We start from the raw sequence: 22,217 nt of genomic DNA, 5'->3' as shown, positions 1-22,217 counted from the left end.
CTGTGGAACTAGCTCTTTAAGTTGGGAAGCAAGATATAATGCAGTTAGATTATAACAGTCCATATGTGATGTAAATTCTTTGCAGAGAAATTAGTAAATAAACTTTAGATGGCTGAATTAAATATAAGTACTAAGAGGATCAAGCAATTTGGACCAAGAAAGCTAGTGCTGCTACTGATTTCTGCCAAACGTTATAATTTTTTAAAGTAAGTTAATATGCTACTTAAAAGTTTTAGGAAGACTTTTTTTTTTTAAAGTTGTCGAGGGACCTTTGTTTTATTCTTTATTAATATTGGAGTCTGAGAATCGAACCTAGTGTCTCATATTTATGAGGCAAGCACTCTTCTACTGAGCCATGACCCCAGCCTTAGAAAGACTTCTTTAAATTTAAATGTATCTCTTGTTAATAGAGTTTCTCAGGACAGGGTCCATTATTTTCCATTTTAATGCCCATAGGAACTACTGTCATTTTTATATTTATTATATTTTAATAAATATAAAGATGTTTTTACAGTATTACAAGTCACCTACTTAAGTGTCCTTTTCTGTGAGTTTTGACAAATTTACACACTTGTATGACCATTACTGATTCAGATTCAGAATATTCCCATCACCTCTGAAGTTTCATTGATGATGGTGGTCATCGTGATTGTCCAAGCAACCACTGACTGACTGTTTTTTGTTTTTTTTTTAAGAGAGTCAACCAAATGGAAATGTAGAGAGTGTATTTTGTCTGATTTCTTTTGCTACATAATTTTAAAATTAGTATTGCATGTAACATTCATTCACTTCTTTTGGATAGTGTTTTTTTTTTTTTGTCTAGTATTTTACTAACTGGTACCTGAAATGTTTATGGGATGAATGCGTTGGTACTGTAATATTCTTAGTTTTTATGAGGAAGATGCTACAACTTTTTCTAAGTTTTGTATGCTGCTAGGCTTAAATTTGTGTATAGATTATCTGACGGATATGTTAATAATGAAAAATGTGCAATGTTTAAAAGTGTAATATGTTTGTTCACACTGTCCCTTCCCCTGTTGATTTATCTTGGAACTCTTTGTTTAACATGAATTGAATGTAAATGTGAAGATTTATTTCTGGATTCTCAATTCTGTGTAACTGATGTGTTTATTCTTATGCCAGTATGATTATAGACTGCAAGTTTGAAAATAGAAAACGATAATCCTCCTACGACCTTTTTCTTTTTTCAACATTGTTTGGATTAGTCTGTGTCCCTCTAATTTCCATTTGAGTTTTAGGATTATCTTGTTGATTTCTGCAAAGAGGCCAGGTGAAATTCTGATAGGGATTGTGTTCAATCAGTAGTTTAGTGTTGAGTATACTGCCATCTTAAAGTGTTCTGATCTATGAAACTTGGATAGCTTTGTATTTATATAAAATTTATATATAAATTTATATAGCTCTTTAATTTCTTTCCAGAAATGCTTTGTAGTTTTCAGAGTAGAAATTATATACTTCTTTTGTTAAACTTATGCTTAAGTGTTTAAATCTCTTTGGTGGTTTGGAAATAGAATTGTTTTCTTAATTTAGTTTTTGGATTGTTGCTTGGAGATGCAATTAATTCTAGCATATTGATTTTTTACCCTGTAATCTTCCTGAACTTTTTCATTTACATATTGCAAAATTTGTTGCTATATTGTCATTATAGAATCTAAACTATTATTAAACTGCTGTAAAATCTAGACAATTTAGTGTCTTCCTTAGGATTTTCTACGTATGTGATCACCTCATCTGTAGTTAGATAGTTTTACTTCTTGTTCAGTCTAGATGTTTTCTATTTTATTTTCTTGCCTAATTATTCTAGTTAGAATCTTCAATACAGTGTCGAATAGAAGTGATAAGAGTGAACAGTCTTATCTTTCCTGATCTTAGAAGGAAAGTATCCAACCTTTCACCATTAATTACGATGTTACTTTAAAAAAAAAGCCTTTTTATAAAATATCTTTTATCAGTTTGAAAAAGTTTCCTTCTGTTTTGCTGTTTTTATCATAAAGGCATGTTGGAGTTTTTCAAATACTTTTTCTGCATAATTCAAGATGTGAATTTTGTCTTATGAATGTAGTATATTGCATTTTTGATTTTTGTATATTGAACAACTTTTATATTCCTGGGATAAATCTTATGTAGATAAAATGTGTAATCCCTTTTATGTGTTGCTGAATATGATTAGCATTTTGTTGGGGATTTTTATGTCTAATTCCATAAGAGATTCCATAAGAGATATTGGTCTTTGTGATGTGATTAGATTTGTGATGTCTTTGTTGTTATCTAGTTAAAAATGCTCTCAGAGATTGAATTAGGAAGTATTCCAGGTATTTCGGTGTTTTGGAACAGTTTACAAACTAGTGATAACTAATTTCTTTTTTTAACTGTTTAGTAGAATTCATCAAGGCCTGGCCTGGGCTTTTTTTTTTTTTTTTTTTTTTTGTAATTTGTCTTTTTCAACAGTAAACTTAAAATTTTTTTCTCTTTTGCTATTCTGTTCCCATTTTACCTACTCTTGCTTTCATTTTACCTACTCCTGTTCTCATCTTTATTATCTCCTCATTGCTTTTGGTTTAGTTTGTTCATCTTTTTCTAGTTACTTAAGGTAGAAGTTTAGATAATTAATTCTTTTAATGTAGGCATTTACTACTGTAACTATCCCTCCAAACTTTGCTTTCAATGTATTACATAAGGTTTGGGTATATTTTTTTTCAAGTTCATTCCTAAACTAGAAATTTATTGTGTGTGTGTATGTGTTTTTAACCCTGTGGCTATTTAGAAGGATGATTTTTATTTATCTATGACAACGGAATGCATGACAATTCATATTACACATATAGAGCACAGATTTTTCATATCTCTGGTTGTATACACAGTATATTCACACCAATTTGTATCTTCATACATGTACTTTGGATAATGATGTCCATCACATTTCATCATCATTTCTAACCCATGCCCTCTCCCTTCCCCTCCTACCCACCCTCTGCCCTATCTCCTATTTCTATTTTCATTCCCTTGTCTTTGGGGAACTTGCTGTTATTCTGGAAAATGTTCCATTAGCTGTTGAAGAATGTGTTTTGCTGTTCATTGGCTAGTCTATAAACATCTGTCAGATCTTGTTGTTTCATAGTGCTTTCAATTATCTGTTGGCTTGTTGATCTGTTTAGTTGTTGTACTTCCCCATCTTGTGGGGGGCGGGGGGAGCATTGAGCCTGCCTGGCATGCCAGGCAAGCATTCTACCACAGAGCTGTATCCAACACCTTTTCATTTTATTTTGGTATAGGGTCTTGGTATAGGGTCTTGCCAAGGCTGGCCTTAAACTTGAGATTCTCCAGCCTCAGCTTCCAGAGTTACTAGGATCACAACTTGCAGTATCACCTGGCCACAACTGTTATTGAAATGGATTATTATTAAAATCTCACAACCACATTTTTTTTTTTTTTTTAAAGTACAGGGAATTGAATCCAGGGCACTTTGCCCCTGAGCTACATGCCTAGTTCTTCTTCTTCTTCTTTTTATTTTTTCTTTTTTTGAGACAGTGTCTTGTTAAATTACCCAGGCTGCGTGAGCCTCCCTAGACCTGGGATTATAGGTATGCTATACTGAGCCCCAATCTCCCAACTACTACTGTTGAATTGGCTCTTTTTCTTTTCAGTTCTGTGAGTTGATTTGATGAATGTTTATTTAATCTGGTAATAATAGAGTCCCTCCAGCTTTCTTATGGTTTTTTTTCATGATATACATTTTTCTGTGCTTTTATTTTTCTATTTTCATTTTAAAAGATATATACTTTGGTCAGCATTTTTCTTTTTTCAGTCTGACATTCTCTACAATTCTGTAGAGAATTGTTTACATTTAGGGTTTACATTTAGAGTTGTATAAATTGAATAGATGTCTGTCATTTTGTTGCATTTTTATGTATCTCTTTTTAGGTTCTGAACTTTATTTATTACTTTCTTTTATATCAAGTGGTTTTTATACTGTAACAGTTAAATTCTTTTAGTGATACTCCCATAGTATTATTTTGTATTACTTTCTTACTTGGTGCCCTAGGGTCCATCTTAACCTTATTAGAATCTACTTTGAAATTGTACTAACAACTCCAGTCAGATTAAAAGAAAAAAATCTTTTATAAAACTATTTTTTTTATCCAGTTTGGTTCTACAGTTAGGCAGCTATATATTACAAACCCAACAATGAATTAGTATTGTTATTGCTTTACACAATTTCATGTTATTTAAAGGAATTGAGAAAATAAAGGAGAGCAAATATGTATTTATAGAATTTGTGATATTAACTTTCTTTTCTGGTTCAGATAAACAGTATGTTTGTAAGATCTGCTAGCTATTGATTCTCTGTGTCAATAAACTGTGACTCTACTTGACAAAATTGACTCATTATTAAAATTCCAATGAAGAAAATCATAGAGAAAATTACTGAAGGAGGAAAAAAACAGTTCTTGAAAGATTGTTCTAAAGAAATACAGTAAATAAAATATTTAATAAACTGAGTTTAATTTGTCTTTTGAAAGATAGTTGCACAGGATATAAAATTCTTCCTGGATGATGTTTTTTTTCCTTTGAACACTTTTTAAAAAATCTTTTTTTTTTTTTTAGTTATACATGACAGCAGAATGCAATTCACAGTACACAAATGGAGCACAATTTTTCATTTCTTTGATTGTACACAAACTAGAGTCACACCATTCATGTCGTCATACATATACTTAGGGTAATGCTGTCCATCTCATTCCACCATCTTTCCTATCCCCATGGCCCCTCCCTTCTACTCCCTCCCCTTTGCCCTGTCCAAAGTTCCTCCATTCTTCCCATGCCCCTTCTTTTGAATATTTATAATATATTACCCCACAGTTTTCTGGTCATCATTGACGAGAAATCAGTTGTTAATCTTACTGTGTCCCTTGTGTATGACATGTCATTTTTATTGCTTTCAAGAGTTTTTCTTTGTCATTAGCTTTCAACATATTTTCCTGTGATGTTTCTGGGCATGAATCCTTCTTGGAGTTAGTTTGAGTTATTTGGATATTAAGATCTTCTTAAAGATAATTTGTTATATGAGATATAGTCATTGTATCTTCCTTTATTTTTAAAGCATGGTTTTCTTAAATTAGTAAACATACTTATAATGACTGCTTCAAAGTCTTCATTAAGTCTGACATCTAGGTCTTCATACAGGTAGTTTCTATTGCCTGCTTCTTTTCTCCTTTGTATTACTCTATTTCTTTGTATGTCATAATTTGTGTGTGTCAGGGAACTGAGCATTTTATATAATACATTGAAGCATCTCTGGACACTGATTCCCTCCTGAAGTTTTTTGTTTGCTTGTTTAGAACATTGCTTGTTTAAAATGTTTGAAACAGTTTAATGAAATTTTATATCCCCTGTGGTGTATGAAATACCTGATGTGCCACATCAGAGGGTGCAGCTTTGGACATGGGCATATTTATCTTGGAATGATTTTAGTGATTTTAACAGGGCTCTCTATGTCCTTTCACTTGTATCTCTATTAAGCTCTCTGCTACTGTTGGTATTATCCCTAGGTGTTCCTCTCCAGTAATATTTCTGTTGATTGGTCTATTGTTTTGGGTCATAAATTGTTTCACAATCTGATTGAAATAAATTTTGTGCCCTTTGAGAGTAGATGTGTATATATATATTATATACAAGATATGTAATAAATATTATAATATATTGTGATTATATAATTGTATCACATTAATGTGTTACATATTGCATATATAACATATTAACATTATATCTATTTATATGCCAGTCTTTAATGTTTATTCTGAACCTAAAAGGGTTCTTCTTAGCTTCCTAGCTGTCTCTTAACCTAGTTCTCTTAGTAAACTAGCTGACTTGTGGTTTAGCTTTTTGTTTCCTTTTCCTTTTAGTCATTTATCACCATATTCACATTTTTGAGATTGCTCTTAGGTTTGAACTTCGCTATACTCTGTTCGGATAAAGTCATTTCTTTGAGGAGAGTTTCAGAATCTCTGCTTTTAATGTTCTTCTCTGAAGCAGAATCTCTGAGCCTCTGCCCTGGGTAAGGTAGTAACCTCTGGAGTGTGGGCCTTGCTTTCTTTTGTGTGGAACCTCCATTATATTATGCATCATATGGAGATGGGTTGAAGGCAAATGGGGCATCAGTTATTCTAGGCCTTTCATGTTTAGAGTAGAGCCTGTGTTTAAAGGCTGGTGAAGGAAGGTAGGGGAAGGATATAAGAAATTCTGTTGTTCTTCCTGTCTTGGGGGGTGGGAGAGTACCATAACCCTTAAAAGGGAAGTGAAAAGAAAGTGTCCGCTTTCTCCATCTATCCTGAGTAGAGCTTCCATTATGTTAGCTCGTGGTAGTAGGGAGAAAGCAGTGTGGCTTATGTACCATAGGTTCTTATTATTCTTATTGAGATTCAGTAGATTGTCTTAAATAATTTTTTATTTAGTGTATTTCTAAAGCACAACCTCTTAAGAACTGTTTTTCCCCCTCCTCCAGTAGTTTTCTCTTTGTTTTTTTTTTTCATTGAATTTTTAATAGTGAATCAACTTTGTCTTGCCTTGAACAAATCTTACTTGTTCATAGGACACTTTCGTGAATTTGATAAACAGATATTTTGTTGAAGATATTTGCTTATATGTTCAACAGAAATATCAGTCTTTTAGGGTTTTCATTGTTGTAATGTCTTTGGTTTGGGTGTCAGGCTAATGCTAGCCTTATAAAAGTGAATTAAGAATATTCCCTCATTCTATTTTCTGGAAGACATTGTATCTTCTTTAAATATATTACTTATTAAATATTTGTTAGAATTCCCTGATGAAACTACTTGGGACTAGACGTTTTTCAGCAGGTTCAGTTGTTAAGTAGATATGACAGCCCCCCCCCCCCCTTTTCTGAGTAAGTTTTGGTAGTGTGAAGTTTTTAAGGAATAGGTCCATTTCATCTTATTTGTACAGAGTTTTTCTGGTAATACTTTATTATCCTTTTATTGCCTGTAGTTCTGTAGTCTTATATTTTCTCTGTTATTCTCAATATTGATAGTTTCTGACTTGTCAGTTTGCCTAAGAGATGCATTGATTTTTTTTTTTTTTTTTTTAAGAACTAGATTTTTTTTTTTTTTTCTTCCCGGCCTCCCTCCCCCTTTCTGGTGATAATGATTTTTTGCCCTCTTTGTTATTTTCTTTGCTGTGGTCTGTTTTGCCCTTCTTTTTCAAAGTGTAAGCTTAAATGGTTGACTTAAGATCTTTTCAAAGATGAACACTTAAAATTATAAATTTTTCCTTGGGCATTGCTTTAGCATCATTCCACAATTTTTGTTTTATATTTATTTTTGATTAGTTTAAATATTTTACAATTTGCAGTGATTCCATGGTATATGAATTATTTTAGAGAACATTTTTTATATAAATTTGTTCTTTTATTTAGATTTATTGTTAAAAATGACCTAAGTTGTGATTCACTTTGGCAAATGTTTTATTTTCCCTTTTAAAGAATTTTGAAGCTATTATTATTGTTATGGTGTTCTATGAATGTCAGATCTAGTTTGTTCATGGTCATCTATTTTTCTGTACCTTTGCTGACTTTTATTAACTTGGTCTATTGTGACTTTTAATTTCAAAAGAGTATTGAAATTTTCAAGTGTATTGATGGATTTGTCAGTTTCTCCTTTCTGGTTTACCAGATTTTGATACATTTATTTTGAAGCTCTGTTTTTTAGGCCCATTTTGGAGTATCTTCTTGGTGAATTGTCCTTTTTATCATTATTTAATATTTTCTTCATCTGAGGTGCTTTTTCTTTTATCGTCCTGAAGTGTACTTATTCACCTATTAATGTGACCACACTAGCTTTCCTTTATATTTGTTTTTCAAGGATATGTTTTTCGAAGTCTGTTTATTAGCCTATTATTATATTTAAAGTGTGTTGCATGTAGTTAACATACTGTTTTTTAAAAGCCACTTTGACAGTGTCCTTTTTAATATAATTTAATATAATGATTATATATAATATAATTATGATATTTAATACAATTGTTAATTATATATAATACCATTATTGATAAATTTGGATTTAGGTAAAAAGTGTAATATATAAATTTTCTATTGCCTTTGCTTTTTTTGACTTTGATTCTTTCCTGCCATCATTAGTTGTCATCGGTGTTGGCGGCCTCCTCCTCCACCTCCTCCTTTTTTTACTGGACTATTTTTAGTTTTTCATTAAAATTCATCTATTTGATTTTTAGTATGTTTCTTTGGCTGATTTTTTTTTTTTTTTTTAGAGATTGTTTAAGGAATTACATGCTTAACTTTTCAGAATTGCTTATTGCATTACTTGCTTAGGTCTGCTGTAATAAATTGCCCCAAACTGGATGACTTAAAAATAACAAAAATTGATTCACAGTTTTGAAGCATAGAAACCTGGAATAAAGGTGTCTCCAGGACCATACTTCCTTTAAAGACTTTAGGGAAGAATTTTTCCTTGCCTCTTTCTTGCAGCTTCTAGTGGTTGCCGCCGTCTTTGGCATTCCTTGGCTTAAATTCTGCATCTCTGGTTTTGGACTCCATCTTTACGTAGTCTCCTGTCCCTTTCTGGATTCAAATCTCTCTCCTTTCTTTTATAAAGGCACCGATGGATTTAGGGCTCCAAAATCCAGTATGACCTTGTCTTTGATTGCAAAGTTACCCTGTTGCCAAATAAGGTTGCATTCAGAGGTCCTGGGAGTTAAGTCTTAGATTCTCTTTGGGTATACAGCTCATCCCGCTGTTCTTTTATTAGTTCAAGTGGAATGTGAAAACCTTGTCATCATGCAGTTCCTTTTACTTCTCTTTATGTTCTAATTGTGATCTGCATATTTCAAATACTACTACAAATATTTCAAATACTACTCCAAATACATGGTAGGGTAATTTTTGCTTTAACTATCATGCCTATTCTTAAAAAAGAGGAAAACAGTAGTCTACCACAGGGATTGGCAGGGAAACTCTCTGGAAGCCAAATCCAGCCTGCTTTTATAAATAAAGTTTTATTGGAATGCATCCCATTTATGGTACTTATGTAAGGTCTGTGGTTGCTTTTGCACTACAGCACAGAATTGATTAATTATAACAGAGCCTGGCCTAAAGCCTAAAATATTTACTGTCTGGCTGATCCATTACAACATAGTTTGCCAACTCTTATTCTATATATTTGCCATTTTTGTTGTTTTTCTTTAATTCATGAAATTCTAAGTTTCCTACTAGGATTATTAACCTTTTGTCCAAATAACCTGTTTTGTTTAATACATCTGTTTATGATGAATTATGTTTGTTAATCTGAAAATGTCTTTATATCAGCTTAATTTTTGAAGGATACCTTTGTTCTATATAGTGTTCTGGCAGCTACCCTCACTAGAATGGTTTACTAACTCTCCCTTTTGCTACAGTCCCCTCTACTTTCTGTTGATACTGATTGCCACTTGATATTTACTATTGAGCCTGTATGATTGTATTTCTTATTACAGCATCAAGAACAAAGTAAAAATTTCACTCCACTTTTGTCTCTATACTGAGAAAATAGACCAAGAAATGTGTGTTCAAGAAAAGTATTAGCATTCAGAATATTTCAGCATACTCACTATGCAAAAAGGGTCTTATCTCTGTTTTCTGACTAGTCTTTAAACATCAGAGTTGACATCTCATGCTGTATATAGCATTATTTTCAAAATGCTTTTTAACATATTAAGCCATTGTGTTTTGTTTTTTTTTCAAATCAGCTTTTTCTTATATCTTTTATTTCTTTCCCAGATAACTTTTGAGATGAATTTTCACACTGATTTGCTGGGTTTTTTTTTTTTTTTTTTGTACTGGGGATTGAACTCAGGGGCTCAGGGGGCACTCAACCCCTGAGCCACATCCCCAGCCCTATTTTGTATTTTATTTAGAGACAGGGTCTCACCGAGTTGCTTAGTGCCTCGCTTTTGCTGAGGCTGGCTTTGAATTCTCAGTCCTCCTGCCTCAGCCTCCCAAGATGGTGGGATTACAGATGTGTGCCTGCTCTGACTTGCTTTTTTTTTTTTTTTTTCAGCCAAGTCACATTAAAGTTGGTGTACCCCTAGATTTGGAGCTAGAGATCCTATATTCTGTTTTCCCTGGCTCTGTCTCTGGTTGTTTATGCAAGAGCTTTTATAGGGCACTCCTACCAAATTATAATATCTTTAAAACAAGGTATTTCAACCAAACTCTGAGGTTTATTTCGGCTCTTAGAAGGCTGTGTGTCTACATAGCTCTCTGCCAACAACATAATCTATGCATTGTTACTTTAATCCAGAGGTTCTTAACTTTTTTGTTCCAGGAACTTTTATGGCTCTTGGAAGCATCTGCAACTTTTCTCTGGATGATATTTTATAGATGCAAAACTAAATATATATGCTTATGTAGACCCTGATTATATTGGAATAGAGTTTTTAAAATATTGATTGAATAAACAAACTCAGTGCCATGCATATTAACACAATATAGTGGAAGGTAGTAATTTTTAGACTATTAATGAGTATAAATGATAACTTGAGATTTGCAGTAACTAAAAGGATTATGAAAATATATATGGTTTCAAGTAGTAACAAGTATCACAGATGCTACTACCTAATATCACTAGGGCTTATTGCCTGCATTTTTAATAAGGAAATATTAAATTTCAGAGGGTTAGTAAAATAAAGATGAAGTTTCTCCCCTCCCCCCCCTTCATAAATTAGTTACTGGTAAGGGGTAGGGCAACTGTATTGGATTAGATTGATCATTTACTCTTGAATCGTGGGAAAAGTTGACTATATGAACAACCATGATAGTTACAAAGTAAAAGGGCTCTTCAAGGAATCAATCAGGAGTATCTGCTGTAGTGAGACAACTATTAAAAAACTGGAAAACATTTGTGAAAGTTTATAATGATTGTACTATTTAAGCATCTTTAAACAAAATTGAAACAGGAAATATTAAGTGGTATGGTTTACACAAAAAAACGTGTAATTAGGTTATTTTGCCTAAACTCTAAAAGCCTGGCAATACATCAGAATATCAGGGAAATAAATTTACATTTATGTCTTTAAAATATTTTAAATGATTTGCAGTAACTAAAATTAACCTTTGATTGCTAGTTGTCTTATCATCAGACAAGATGCTTCTACTGTAGTCCTTTTAAAGAATGATTTTTTGTAAATTGATGGTTAATGAAGAATTTATATTCTTGTGGTTTATTTATTCAGTAAAATGTATCTGTTATGTCTCATGATTTTAGGTACTTGAGATAACAGTGGAAAATATAATAGACAAGTTTCCTTTGTTTAAGGGACTTAGCATTCTAAGGGGGAAGAGACAGGAAACAACAAATGAGACCAAAATTCGGAAAGTTGAGTGTTCAGTGAAGGCTTCTCTGAAGACAATTAGGCAGAAATGTTAATGTCAAGAAGCCCACTAGACATTAAAGATTTGGGGTTAGATCATTGGAATGTAGCAACAAAGGTAAAGGCTCTAAGTTGAGAACTGACTTGATGTGTGGAACAAAGCTAGTATGGCTAGGACTTAATAATACAAGGATAAGATAGCCTAACTTTTTTCTTCCTATCATTATAATTACTACTTTGCCTAAATCCCTAATCCTCTTGCCTTTCATGCTGTTAGATTATCTGTGCTTAAACCCACCTCTGCCTACACTGTTCCTGTACCCCTGTGGCTACCTGTGGCTGGAAAGCACCAATGTTGAGTAGTGGGTCTTTGTACTACTTGGTGGTTCTACTTACTGTATTTCTCCTAATCTTTTTACTCTCTCACTTTTTTAGAAGACTATTCATACCTTTTCCTCTCTCCTTAAATTTCTTATATATATGAAAAAATTAATTGATCATACAGAGGTTAATAAGTTTAAGTTAATTTAAGTTTCATTCAACAGGAAGACTATAGAAACACCCCCCATCTTTTTAAAAAAAATTTTTTTAAAGTTGTAGATAGACACAGTACCTTTATTTTATTTATTTCTTTTTATGTGGTGCTGAGGATCCAACCCAGTGCCTCACACGTCAAAGGCAAATGCTCTACCACTGAGCTACAACCCCAGCCTCCCCATCTTAACACCATTTTCTTTAAAACCTAAAGGAATGGCCTTTTAATTTTTAAGTGTGTGATTCAGAAATTATTGAAATTTTGTCATTTAAGCTCAGTAGTACTTCCCTTACTATACTTCATTTAGGACTTTAAGCCTTGGTGGTAGAAATCTGTCTTAAAATGCTAGACCATTTTAGACAGATCTATGTATCAGATGTCCAGAATTCCTGAAATATTTGTGAGAGAACTATATACATATACTAGAAGTAGTATTTCAAGAAGACTTCCATGACAGTCTCTTGCCAGGTGTCTTTGGGAGCGTGACATCATCTTTAAACACTATGTGATAATCCCTAATGAACTGCTGTGATGCCCAGGCAAGAAAGGGCAACCTGGAAGTTCAGCCACTTCCTTAAGATTATTTAGCTTTTGAATGACTATGCAAATGCTTCATTGTGGGAGCAGTTGTGCTCCATGCAGATGCAGCAGATCCAGAGGGAAGACTATGGTGCTGATGGGCAGGAACACCATGATGTGCAAGGACATCTGAAAAACAACCCAGCTCTGGAGAAACAATTGCCTCATATCCAGGGGAATGTGAGCTTTGTGTTCACCTAGGAGGACCTCACTGAGATCAGGGACATACTGTTGGCCAGGTTTCAGCTGCTGCCCATTGCTGGTGCCATTGCACCTTGTGAAGTCACTGTGCCAGCTCAGAACAGTGGTCTGGAGCCCAAGAAGACTTTCTTCTTCCAGGCTTTAGGCATCACTACTAAAATCTGCAGGGGCACCATTGAAATCGTGAGTAATGTGTAACTGATAAAGACTAGAGACAAAGTTGGAGCCAGTGAAGCTACCCTGCTGAATGTACTTCTCCTGTGGGTGAATCCAGTAGATGTTTGACAATGGCAGCATCTACAGTCCTGAAGTGCTTGACATCACAGTGGAGACTCTGCATTCTTGCTTCCTGGAGGGTGACTGCAGTGTTGCTATTGTCTGTCTGCAGATTGATATTCCAACTATTGGATAATGCCTCATTCTGTCATCAGTGGGTGTAAGTGGGTCCTGGCTTTGTGGAAACTGAATATACCTTCTCACTTGCTGAGAAGATCAAGGCCACCTTAGCTGATCCATCTGCATTCATGGCTGTTGCCCACATTGGCTGCCACCACCCCTGTTAATCCTGCTGCTGCTGTGGCCCCAGACATGGGTGAAGCAGAGGAAGAGTTGGATGAGGATATGGGATTTCATTTCTTTGACCAATTTAGTCAGCTTTGTATGCAAAAAAAAAAGGAAATAAATAAATAAATAAAGACTTGTTTCTCTTAAAAGAAGAAAGCCGCTATCATTACAGAAAATTAACAGTCACAAAATTAAGTTAATAAAACATTAAATTATGACTAAGTTGATTTTAGGGAATATTGTTGATTATATTTTATTTTTCTTTGTAAATGTAGGCAGCTTCTCATTTTGTGTGTTAATTGTAATCCTTTGAAAACAGTATTATTTAAAATATTCAGAATAAAGTTTAAGTTAATGTGACGATATTCTAAGACCAAATATGATATGAAACTGAAATTCTTAAGTTTATTTATTTTTGTCTGCCCTTGGTATGCACCATTAGTCATCAGTAGAGTTCTGAAAACATTCATTCATTCCATCAAAGTAAAAATTCGTTTATAGGAACAAGAATACAGTTTTGTGATTATAATTTATTTACAAGAAAAAGTTACTTGACATAATTTCAGAATTTGAGAAACTCTCAGCTTTTAAAAATAATGGCAAAGTGCATTTACTTCAAGTTTTATTGAGCTTCTGTGAAATTTGTCACATCTTGTAGTTCTAATTAATAGCCAGCCTGGAACATAATATCCTATTTATAAAAAAAGAAAAGAAGAAAAACTGTTTTAACCTGACTAAATTCAAATTTAACTTAAAGCTGAGTGTATAATGACTACCAAATTACAGATGTTTTAGATGCCATTTCCAACCTCCAAAATATTTGGACATTGTTTTAAATACTATTGAGCAGTGAAGTGGGAGAAAAAAGGAAACATGGAAAAAATTAATTGTAATTATCCACTTTTCTGAATAAAGACATGGAATGTTTAAAATAGAAAATTTTGGAGCTGTAGGCATTTAAAAAATTCCATCTAAAACACTATTTTTTATCTTTGAAAACACGCCTGAGGAAAGAAATTGATCAGTTGTTGCTTTTTTTTTTTTTTTTTTTTTTTGCCTTTTCTGGACTCATTAGTGGTCTTTTTTCATCCTGATTCTTTCCAAATTAAGATTGGCATATGTGAATGAATTCGTAGTTGATTCTTTTTTATTGTTGAATTATATTCTGTCATATACTCTATCCATTTACCTATTGAAGAACGTTGTTAGTATAGATGTTCTTCTATGGGTTTTGATGTGATCATGGTTTATATTGTAAAGTTTATACTGCTGAACTGTATTCTACAGTGACTGTACTTGTTTTCATTTTTGAAAGCTGAGTTTTAGAATTCTTTGTTGATAATTTTTCTTTCTGTATTTTAAAAATTTTCATCCATAGTACCCTGATTTGAACTGTTTCTGATGTCATCCCTACACTTGTGGGCTTTAAGATTCTTTCTCTTTTTTTGGAGGGGGCTGTACTGGGCTGTGAACCTTGGGCCTCTCATATGCTAGGCAAGTGCTCTACTACTAAACTACTTCCCCCAGTCCTTTTTAATTTTGAGATAAGATCTTGCTCTTTTATCTGTGCTGGCCTTAAACTTGGAATCCTGCCTCATCTTCCTGAATAATTTGGATTATAGGCATATGCTATCATACCTGGCTGAGGTTCTCCTCTTTATTGCTGTTTTTTTAGTAATTTTCCTCTATAGTGTTATGATTGTTCCCCTTGGAGGTTGTGAGTTTGTAGTATTGTTCTAAACAAATATGATTGTTGTTTTTTATCTTTTTCATTCTTCCTTGGATAGTAGTTACACGAATGCTAGACCCTTGAAAAGATGCTATTTGATACCATTCCAAAGTTCATAGTTCACTTTTCCACAGTTCTTTTTTTCTTTCTAATTATTTTTCCCATCATTTAATTTTGGATTTTTTTCTACTGCTGTATCTTCAAGTTCATTAAGCTTTTTTGTATTATTGAATTTCCTGTTAATCCTAGTCAGTGTGTTTTTCTTTATGTTTGAATTTTTATGTCTAGAAGATAAGTCTCAGCCTTTAAAAATATATTTTTAATTTTCAAGTAAGTATAAAACTCATAAAGATGTTTCATATGCCCATAACTTTTCCTAAAGGTGTTATCTTATATAACTATAGTGCATTATTGAAACTAGTGGTTGATTGGCACAAAATAATCAGGCTTTAGATCTGTCTCAGATTTTACCAGTTTTTGTATGTACCCACGGTTTTTAATGTATTTCTCTTTCATATTAGGCTATTTTATCACATGTCACATAACACCATCAAAACCAAGATACAGAACTTTTCTATTACCATCAAGAAATTCCCTTGTGTAGCCAATTGGGGTCTTTTAAGTGTTTGGAATATATTTTTAATACCTTGTTTACATTTTTTGTCTACTAATTCTATTATCTGTGATGATTTATTTCCTTTTATTGTATTTCACTTTGTTAAAGGTTGTATTTCCTCATTTTGATTGAGTGCCACATACTTAATTTTACATTCTTTTATGCTAAAGTGTGTTGAATTATTTTCTGTATAATTGGGCTTTGTTTTGAGGTATAGCCATGTTACTTAGAATCAGTATGATCTTTTTAGAGGTTGGTTTTAAGCTTTGTTAGTGCCAGTCCAGAGCATCTTTTGGTCTAAAGCTTATTTGATTTTATTGCTGAGGCATTCACTACCTTCTGAACTGTACTTGGTACCCCATGTTAATAAGTCCTTCTAGTCTGGTTGATGCTAACATGAACTCAGAATTGTTTTGACTATTCCTCTTCAGAGGCCTTTTCTCTAGACTCAATAGTTTTTTCACACACACGCTTAAATCATTACTCTGCTTAAACCTTAAGGTAGAAATAAAACTTCCTTTTGTCCATTTGCTCTACAGATTCTAGATGCTTTGGTGTCTCCCAAACTGTAAATATTTTTTAGACCATTGGTTTAATTCTGTGAGAACATTAGGTTCTCACTGAGTTCCACTTTCCCCTTTTAGTATCCTCAAAACTAGAGGCAATGAACTGGCAGCAGATAGAGCTCACTTTATGTTCTTTTTCTTGATGCTCTTTGTCTTAAGATGACTGTTGTTTAAATGTCTTAAAAAAATTGTTTCTTGTGTTTTTGTGTAGTTTTCTGGTTATTTAAGTTGGAGTAAATGTATTTGTTTACTGTCATGTAAGACATTCCTACCTTATAGAAAATTTATTTGTAGTTTGGTAAATCTGTAGTTGTCCTTTCTGACTTTTTTAATATTTGTAGGGCTTTGGAGGAAAGTAGTGTATAAATCTTAATATATACACATATTTTTTCTCATGCTTGTTGCTTTTTACATATTCTCTTTTTAACAATGCTCACATCCTCTTGCATTTATTGTGCATTATCACATTCCAAATATGAAGATTATGAACACAGTGTAATACCAAACATTTTTATTTAATACAATATACTGAAGATAGAGGTGACAAATGTTAGTTTTTTACGTTACTTGGAAGAAGTAAATGTATACTCTTTTTGTATACTAAAAGGAGATCATGATGTTTAGTTTAATATAGATTCCTATATTGGTAAGCATATATGTTGGCTATGGATTAAAACCCTAGGCCATGAAATATTTGAAATTATCCCAAAAGGAGGAAGCAAACAGTGAACAAGGTTTTCCTTCATACTAAAGTCTGTGGTTGGGGCTGGGGTTGTGACTCAATGGTAGAGAGCTTACCTAGCATGCTTGAGGCACTGGGTTCAATCCCCAGGGCCACATAAAAAACAAAAACAAACAAACAAACACAAACAAATAAAGTAAAGGTATTGTGTCCATCTATAACTAAAAAAAATTTAAAAATTAAAAAAAATCTGTTCTCCCAATTGAAGCTTTTTCTTTTATCTGGTAAATTTACAGATTAAATATTAATTTTATTGTTAATATATATTTAGCATCAAAGGATTCAATTCTAATATTTTCTGTACAATTAGGTTGTATTGTTAAAGGTGTGTATGGCATTAAGATTATTAAAATTATTTTGCTTGAGTTTTGATTTTAGATTTTCAAATTTACTAATATTCTGAAATTATGATATTAAAATTATTTAAAAAGGAATAATGTTTAGATGATAATGCTTTTCTCTTTTTGAAACAACTTAAGTTGGAGCCAAATGTCTGTGTCACTTAACAATTCTTGGACATACAGTTTGGTAGTTTTTTTCCTTGCTAAATGATAAAGGATTTGCGTTTTTATTGCAAATATACTTAGGGTTGAGAAACCTTTCCACCTTACTGTATTTGAGAGATAGACTCAATTTTTAAGGTACATATGAATTTAGTAACAAATAATTAACAGTATTGCCACATAGTAAGGTATCCTCAAATATTTCATCCTAATGTATATAATGTAAGATGGTAAAAAAATGAGTAAAAATACAGCTTCCACTGACTTTATAATCAAACATATAAAATGGAGCCAGAAGATAGGTAATCATCACCTGAATTCTTTTAAATATTGAATCTAATAATATTAGTTTTTTAATGATTTGTTTTCCTTAAAAATAGTTATTCCCTTCTTAGCAGATTGGTTTTTAGAGGTAATTGTGTGTGTGTGTGTGTGTGTGTGTGTGTGTGTGTCTCTCTCTCTCTCTCTGTCTCTTTCTCTGTGTTGGTTTTACTAATACTGGTTCATTCTCCTTTTGAATTATAAATTAAGATGATTTTATTATCCCCTTCTAAAGTGTATTTCATATGATAATAAATAATTCTTCTAAATTTGAATATAAATATTAATCATTAGCAACATTATTGGTTCATTTGGTATAAATACTACTTAGGGTAATTGTTTTACTTAAATTTAGTTGTAAGACATTTGTCTTGATAATGTGTCTATATAAATTTTTTTGTAGACACCATCTTTGACTCTTTCAATGTTTGATTTTCAATATACATTTTTGTGGTAGCGTTTCTGATGACTACCATCTCTGCTTCACTGATTTTTGTACCTGACGTGCACAGTGCCTAGTTACTTTGGATTTATTTATCTCTGTCTAGGTTAAGAAATGAGTCCCATTATTGTTTTTGCCAATGTGAAAAAAGTGAATTCTGTTGGAGTATGCATGAAATAGGAATACTGAAGGACCAAGGCATCATAAGATTTGGGATTTGTTGTTTTTCAGTGGAGTAAAATTTAACAGAATATTGAATTAGGTTTGCATCTATCAATCATCCTAAAATATATAATGTATTTCCATTTTATGGCATAGGAATAAGCCTCATGAGTGGCATGAATCAATAGCTATATAACTTATATTTCTGTATTACCTAAATTACGTAAGCTTTGGGGAGAATATATAGTTACGTGGCTGAATCTAAATTGAATATTTCTGAGAGTAACCAGAGAATACTTAAAAGAAAAAAATATATTAGGTGAGGAGTGAGCTTTTTTTACCCACTTAATTTTTTATTTACTTTTAATTTTCTTTTTGATAATGATATTTGGGAACACTTATAATTAAAGAAAGTAGGAGTAGCAGGAGAGAGTTTTTCATATTTAATAATTTCTGTCTCAAAGTATGTATGCCAATTTTAACGCTAAATGTTTAAGAGGAAAGATAGAGTATAAGATAATGACTTTTTATTTTCTTTCTCATGTTTTTGTGTATCATATTGGATAGTTTTGCTACTGTTCAAATATTTTCATGTTAGTAATTTTGATGGCTTTTGGATAATTCCACTCTAGAGGGAGAACTGGTGGGCGGTCCTTCCTGTGACACGACCCTTGAGTGACAGTTCTATTTGATTGCCTCCAGTACTGTGAGGAAAGGACAAGACTCTATGGTGAGGACTGATGGACATACATTATCTGAGAAAAGAAACTACCAGGTAAGACCATTCTTTCTTTTCCATTTTTAAAAAAATATTTGTCATATAGCATTAAACTGTTTTGGTGTGTTATATTTAATTGGAACTAATAAATTCCAAGGAATACACCTTAATTTGGAAAATTTGATTACAATTTTAAAGGTATGTATTGGATTTGACAGTTGTAATAGTTGGGAACATTTTTCTAAATAAAGCATGTTCATAATGTACTTTTTTTTAGTGTCAAATTTTTCTGATATTTTAAAACAGATTATCTGATACATAATTTATGACTTTGTAGCTGGACTCAGGTAATAATTAATGAAACAAAGTGTTGATTGCCTTTACACATATCACTGAGAGACTAAAACCTAAGCCCTGGTTATATTTTGCAAAATAGACTCGTAAAAAATACAGACAGAATTTAATAGAATGTGAAAGAAACAGAAATGAGACACCTAGGGTATTTAAAGATCCAAATTCTATTAAATTTGTAGTAGTTGGCTGTTTTTACAATGCTAGAGTCTTGTTTCTCGTTTAATAGGTTGGTTAATAATATCCATCCCTTATATAGTATGTAGGAATGCCAAAAAGATATTTGAAATGTAACATTCCTATTTCTTTTTGAGCTTTTAAAAAAGGGTGAATATTAGTACTGTGATGTTGCTCAGTGGTAGAGCACTTGCCTAGCATGAGTCAAGCCCTGGGTTCAATCTCCAGCACTGTAAAGAAAAAAGAAGGTGAATTTTAAAGATAATGCTATTAAACAGTGATTTTTGTAAACCAAACATTTGACTTTAGTTTTTTAAGGGAAAGTTGCTTTATTCATTTGATAGTGACTCTTTATTAAATCATGTAATAATCTAGAATAGAAAATAGTTTAAAGCTCAAATAGGAAAAATACATTTCTAAGGCTTTTTGCACAGACACATGTCAACCTTTTTCTCTCACCCCACTAGTTTCATTCCCTCTAGTTTGTCAAAGGTAACTAGTGTGATAACAGCAGCTTTGGTTCATTACTCATTTATCTACCAGTCAATTGTTTTAGTGCAGTTAATCCTTTTTCCCCTGAAATTGGGAAAGTGAACAGTGGAGAAAAATGAAACTTTTGAGTTTTTCACAGTGTGTATTAGCAAAGAGCCTTTGATTATGAGTTTTGGTTTGGGCACTATCCCTGATAAAAGATAAGTTCATATTTAATCTTTTTAGAGTTTGGTCTAACTTGATTTGTGAAGTTTCTTACCAGATCTTTATGATTTTAATAAGCCAGAATAAGCTGGAGCTATGTTGAATCATTTCTTCCTGTAACCATTTTTTCTGATTTGTTCTATAGACTTGACCAATATAGACTTTATTGATTATTTGTACTTGGTGTATCTCTTTCTGCCTTATAACCACTTCCAATAAGCTTGACTCATAGAGTTTGATTGATCATATTTCTTGGGCCTTTACATCTTTTGGTAGGTTCTGCTAAATTATTTTAAGAATATTGAAATTGTAGGTTATGTGGCATTTCAGTGCTCACTATTCAGTTTGTAAAGTGTGAGTAGAGAATATTTGTTGTAATTGTACAGTTAATTTGCCTCATGGAACCATATTCACATAGAATTCCAAAATTTCTACTTAAGAAAGGAGTAAAACAGAATTGTGCTTTACATGTGAAGAGATTTGCTTATTCTTAGCTCATGCTGCACTAAAAATATCCTGTTATTCCAGTCACCTTATTCACGAATAATAATAGGTTTTTGAGCTTACCTGGAAAATACAGTCTTAGTTAGGGTTTTGCTGGCTAAAATTTTTTTCCTTTTTTCTTTTGTTGTTATATATTGATGCTTAACAAACCTGTTGAAATATCCTTGGAAACAGTTGTTTAACGTTGGCATTATAAAATTGTTTTATTTTTAAAGCTTCCTCTGAAAAAAACATGTATAGAAATATGGTTTCCTGTCTAGTTTAAGAGCATATGGGAGAGTCAAAGGAATATTAAGTAAATTACTAAAATAACACTTATATTCATGCTGGTAACTTATTTTGTATATTCTGAGATGAAACTCATTTAGGTTTTTAAAAATTTCTGTTAAAGAAATTTTATTATTTTTCATGGGTAAAATTGAATTTCTTTATCCATATTTATTACTATTTTAATTTCTCTTTGAGGGCTTTTGCTTTTGGAAGGTTCTTGATTCAAGCATCCTGATAATATACTAGTATTCCACAGTTTAATAAGCATAGTATTTCTCCAGTTTTCATTTCTTATGGACTTGATTAAAGCCTTAGGAATTTAGTTTAGAAAGGTGCATTTTTTTAGCTGTGTGCTGAAAGTGATTTTCAGGGGCTGGGATTGTGGCTCAGCTGTAGAGCGCTTGCCTAGCATATGCAAGGCTCTGGGTTCGATCCTCAGCACCACATAAAAATAAATAAACAAAATTAAAGTATTGTGTACAACTATAACTAAAAAATAAATTTTTTTTTTTTTAAAGTGATTTTCAGATCGGCCTTGGTTAAACCATTGATTTTTATGGTGGTATCTACTTTGTATAGCTTCTTTTTCACCATAAACATAAGCCCAGTTTGGCATTCAGAGTTTAAATACAGTAAAGTTTATTTACTCATATTGATTTGTGTATTAGTTCAGGTCAGACAATTTATTTAAATGGTTCACAGTTCATTCATTTTGGAAGAATTATCAAACTTTCTTCGTGGAAATGTAATGTCAGTTTTTTTATAAAAATTTTCTTACCTTCCTCTAATTTACACTTATTTTACCTGAGATAGGAGCGTACACAGATTTACATCATCTTAATTACCAATTTAATTTACCAATGACTTTTCCTTTTTTATTTAAGCTTCTAAACATTACACATAGTCTTTCTACATTCTGAGCTACCATATGGTTTTTACCTTTCCAGTGCCTCTTCTCTTATTCCTTATAGTAGACTTTTCTATTTAGTAACACAAAGATGCTTTTAGTGTCCTGCTGTCACTTTATACTTTCAAGGCTTTACTTATATTGGTTCCTTTTATTTAAAATGCATCTGTTACCTTTCTTCACAAGTCAAGAATTGTTTTGAATTTTTCTAGAAGCTGTGCTACCATTGGTGTAGTG

General features: G+C 32.3%; 1 protein-coding gene and 1 pseudogene across 4 annotated transcripts in view; both read left to right on the top strand.

The window, feature by feature from the left end:
* Cnot2 (CCR4-NOT transcription complex subunit 2) overlaps nt 1–22,217 on the top strand; it is a 100,837-nt gene that overhangs the window by 15,403 nt on the left and 63,217 nt on the right. For 2 of the 4 annotated variants that reach the window (XM_071609684.1, XM_071609681.1), the window contains exon 2: nt 19,060–19,132. In XM_071609684.1, the coding sequence (XP_071465785.1) occupies nt 19,060–19,132 (73 nt within the window). Of the gene's footprint in view, nt 1–18,989; nt 19,133–22,217 lie in introns of all 4 variants that reach the window. The other 2 variants (XM_027923430.3, XM_027923461.3) reach the window with 1 other exon arrangement.
* LOC114086042 (large ribosomal subunit protein uL10 pseudogene) lies at nt 12,464–13,427 on the top strand (annotated as a pseudogene).

This window comes from Marmota flaviventris, chromosome 3, assembly GCF_047511675.1.
Source record: "Marmota flaviventris isolate mMarFla1 chromosome 3, mMarFla1.hap1, whole genome shotgun sequence".
NCBI lineage: Eukaryota > Metazoa > Chordata > Mammalia > Rodentia > Sciuridae > Marmota > Marmota flaviventris.
The sequence above is the reverse complement of the archived record's forward strand: the minus strand, read 5'-3'. Positions and strand labels throughout refer to the sequence as shown.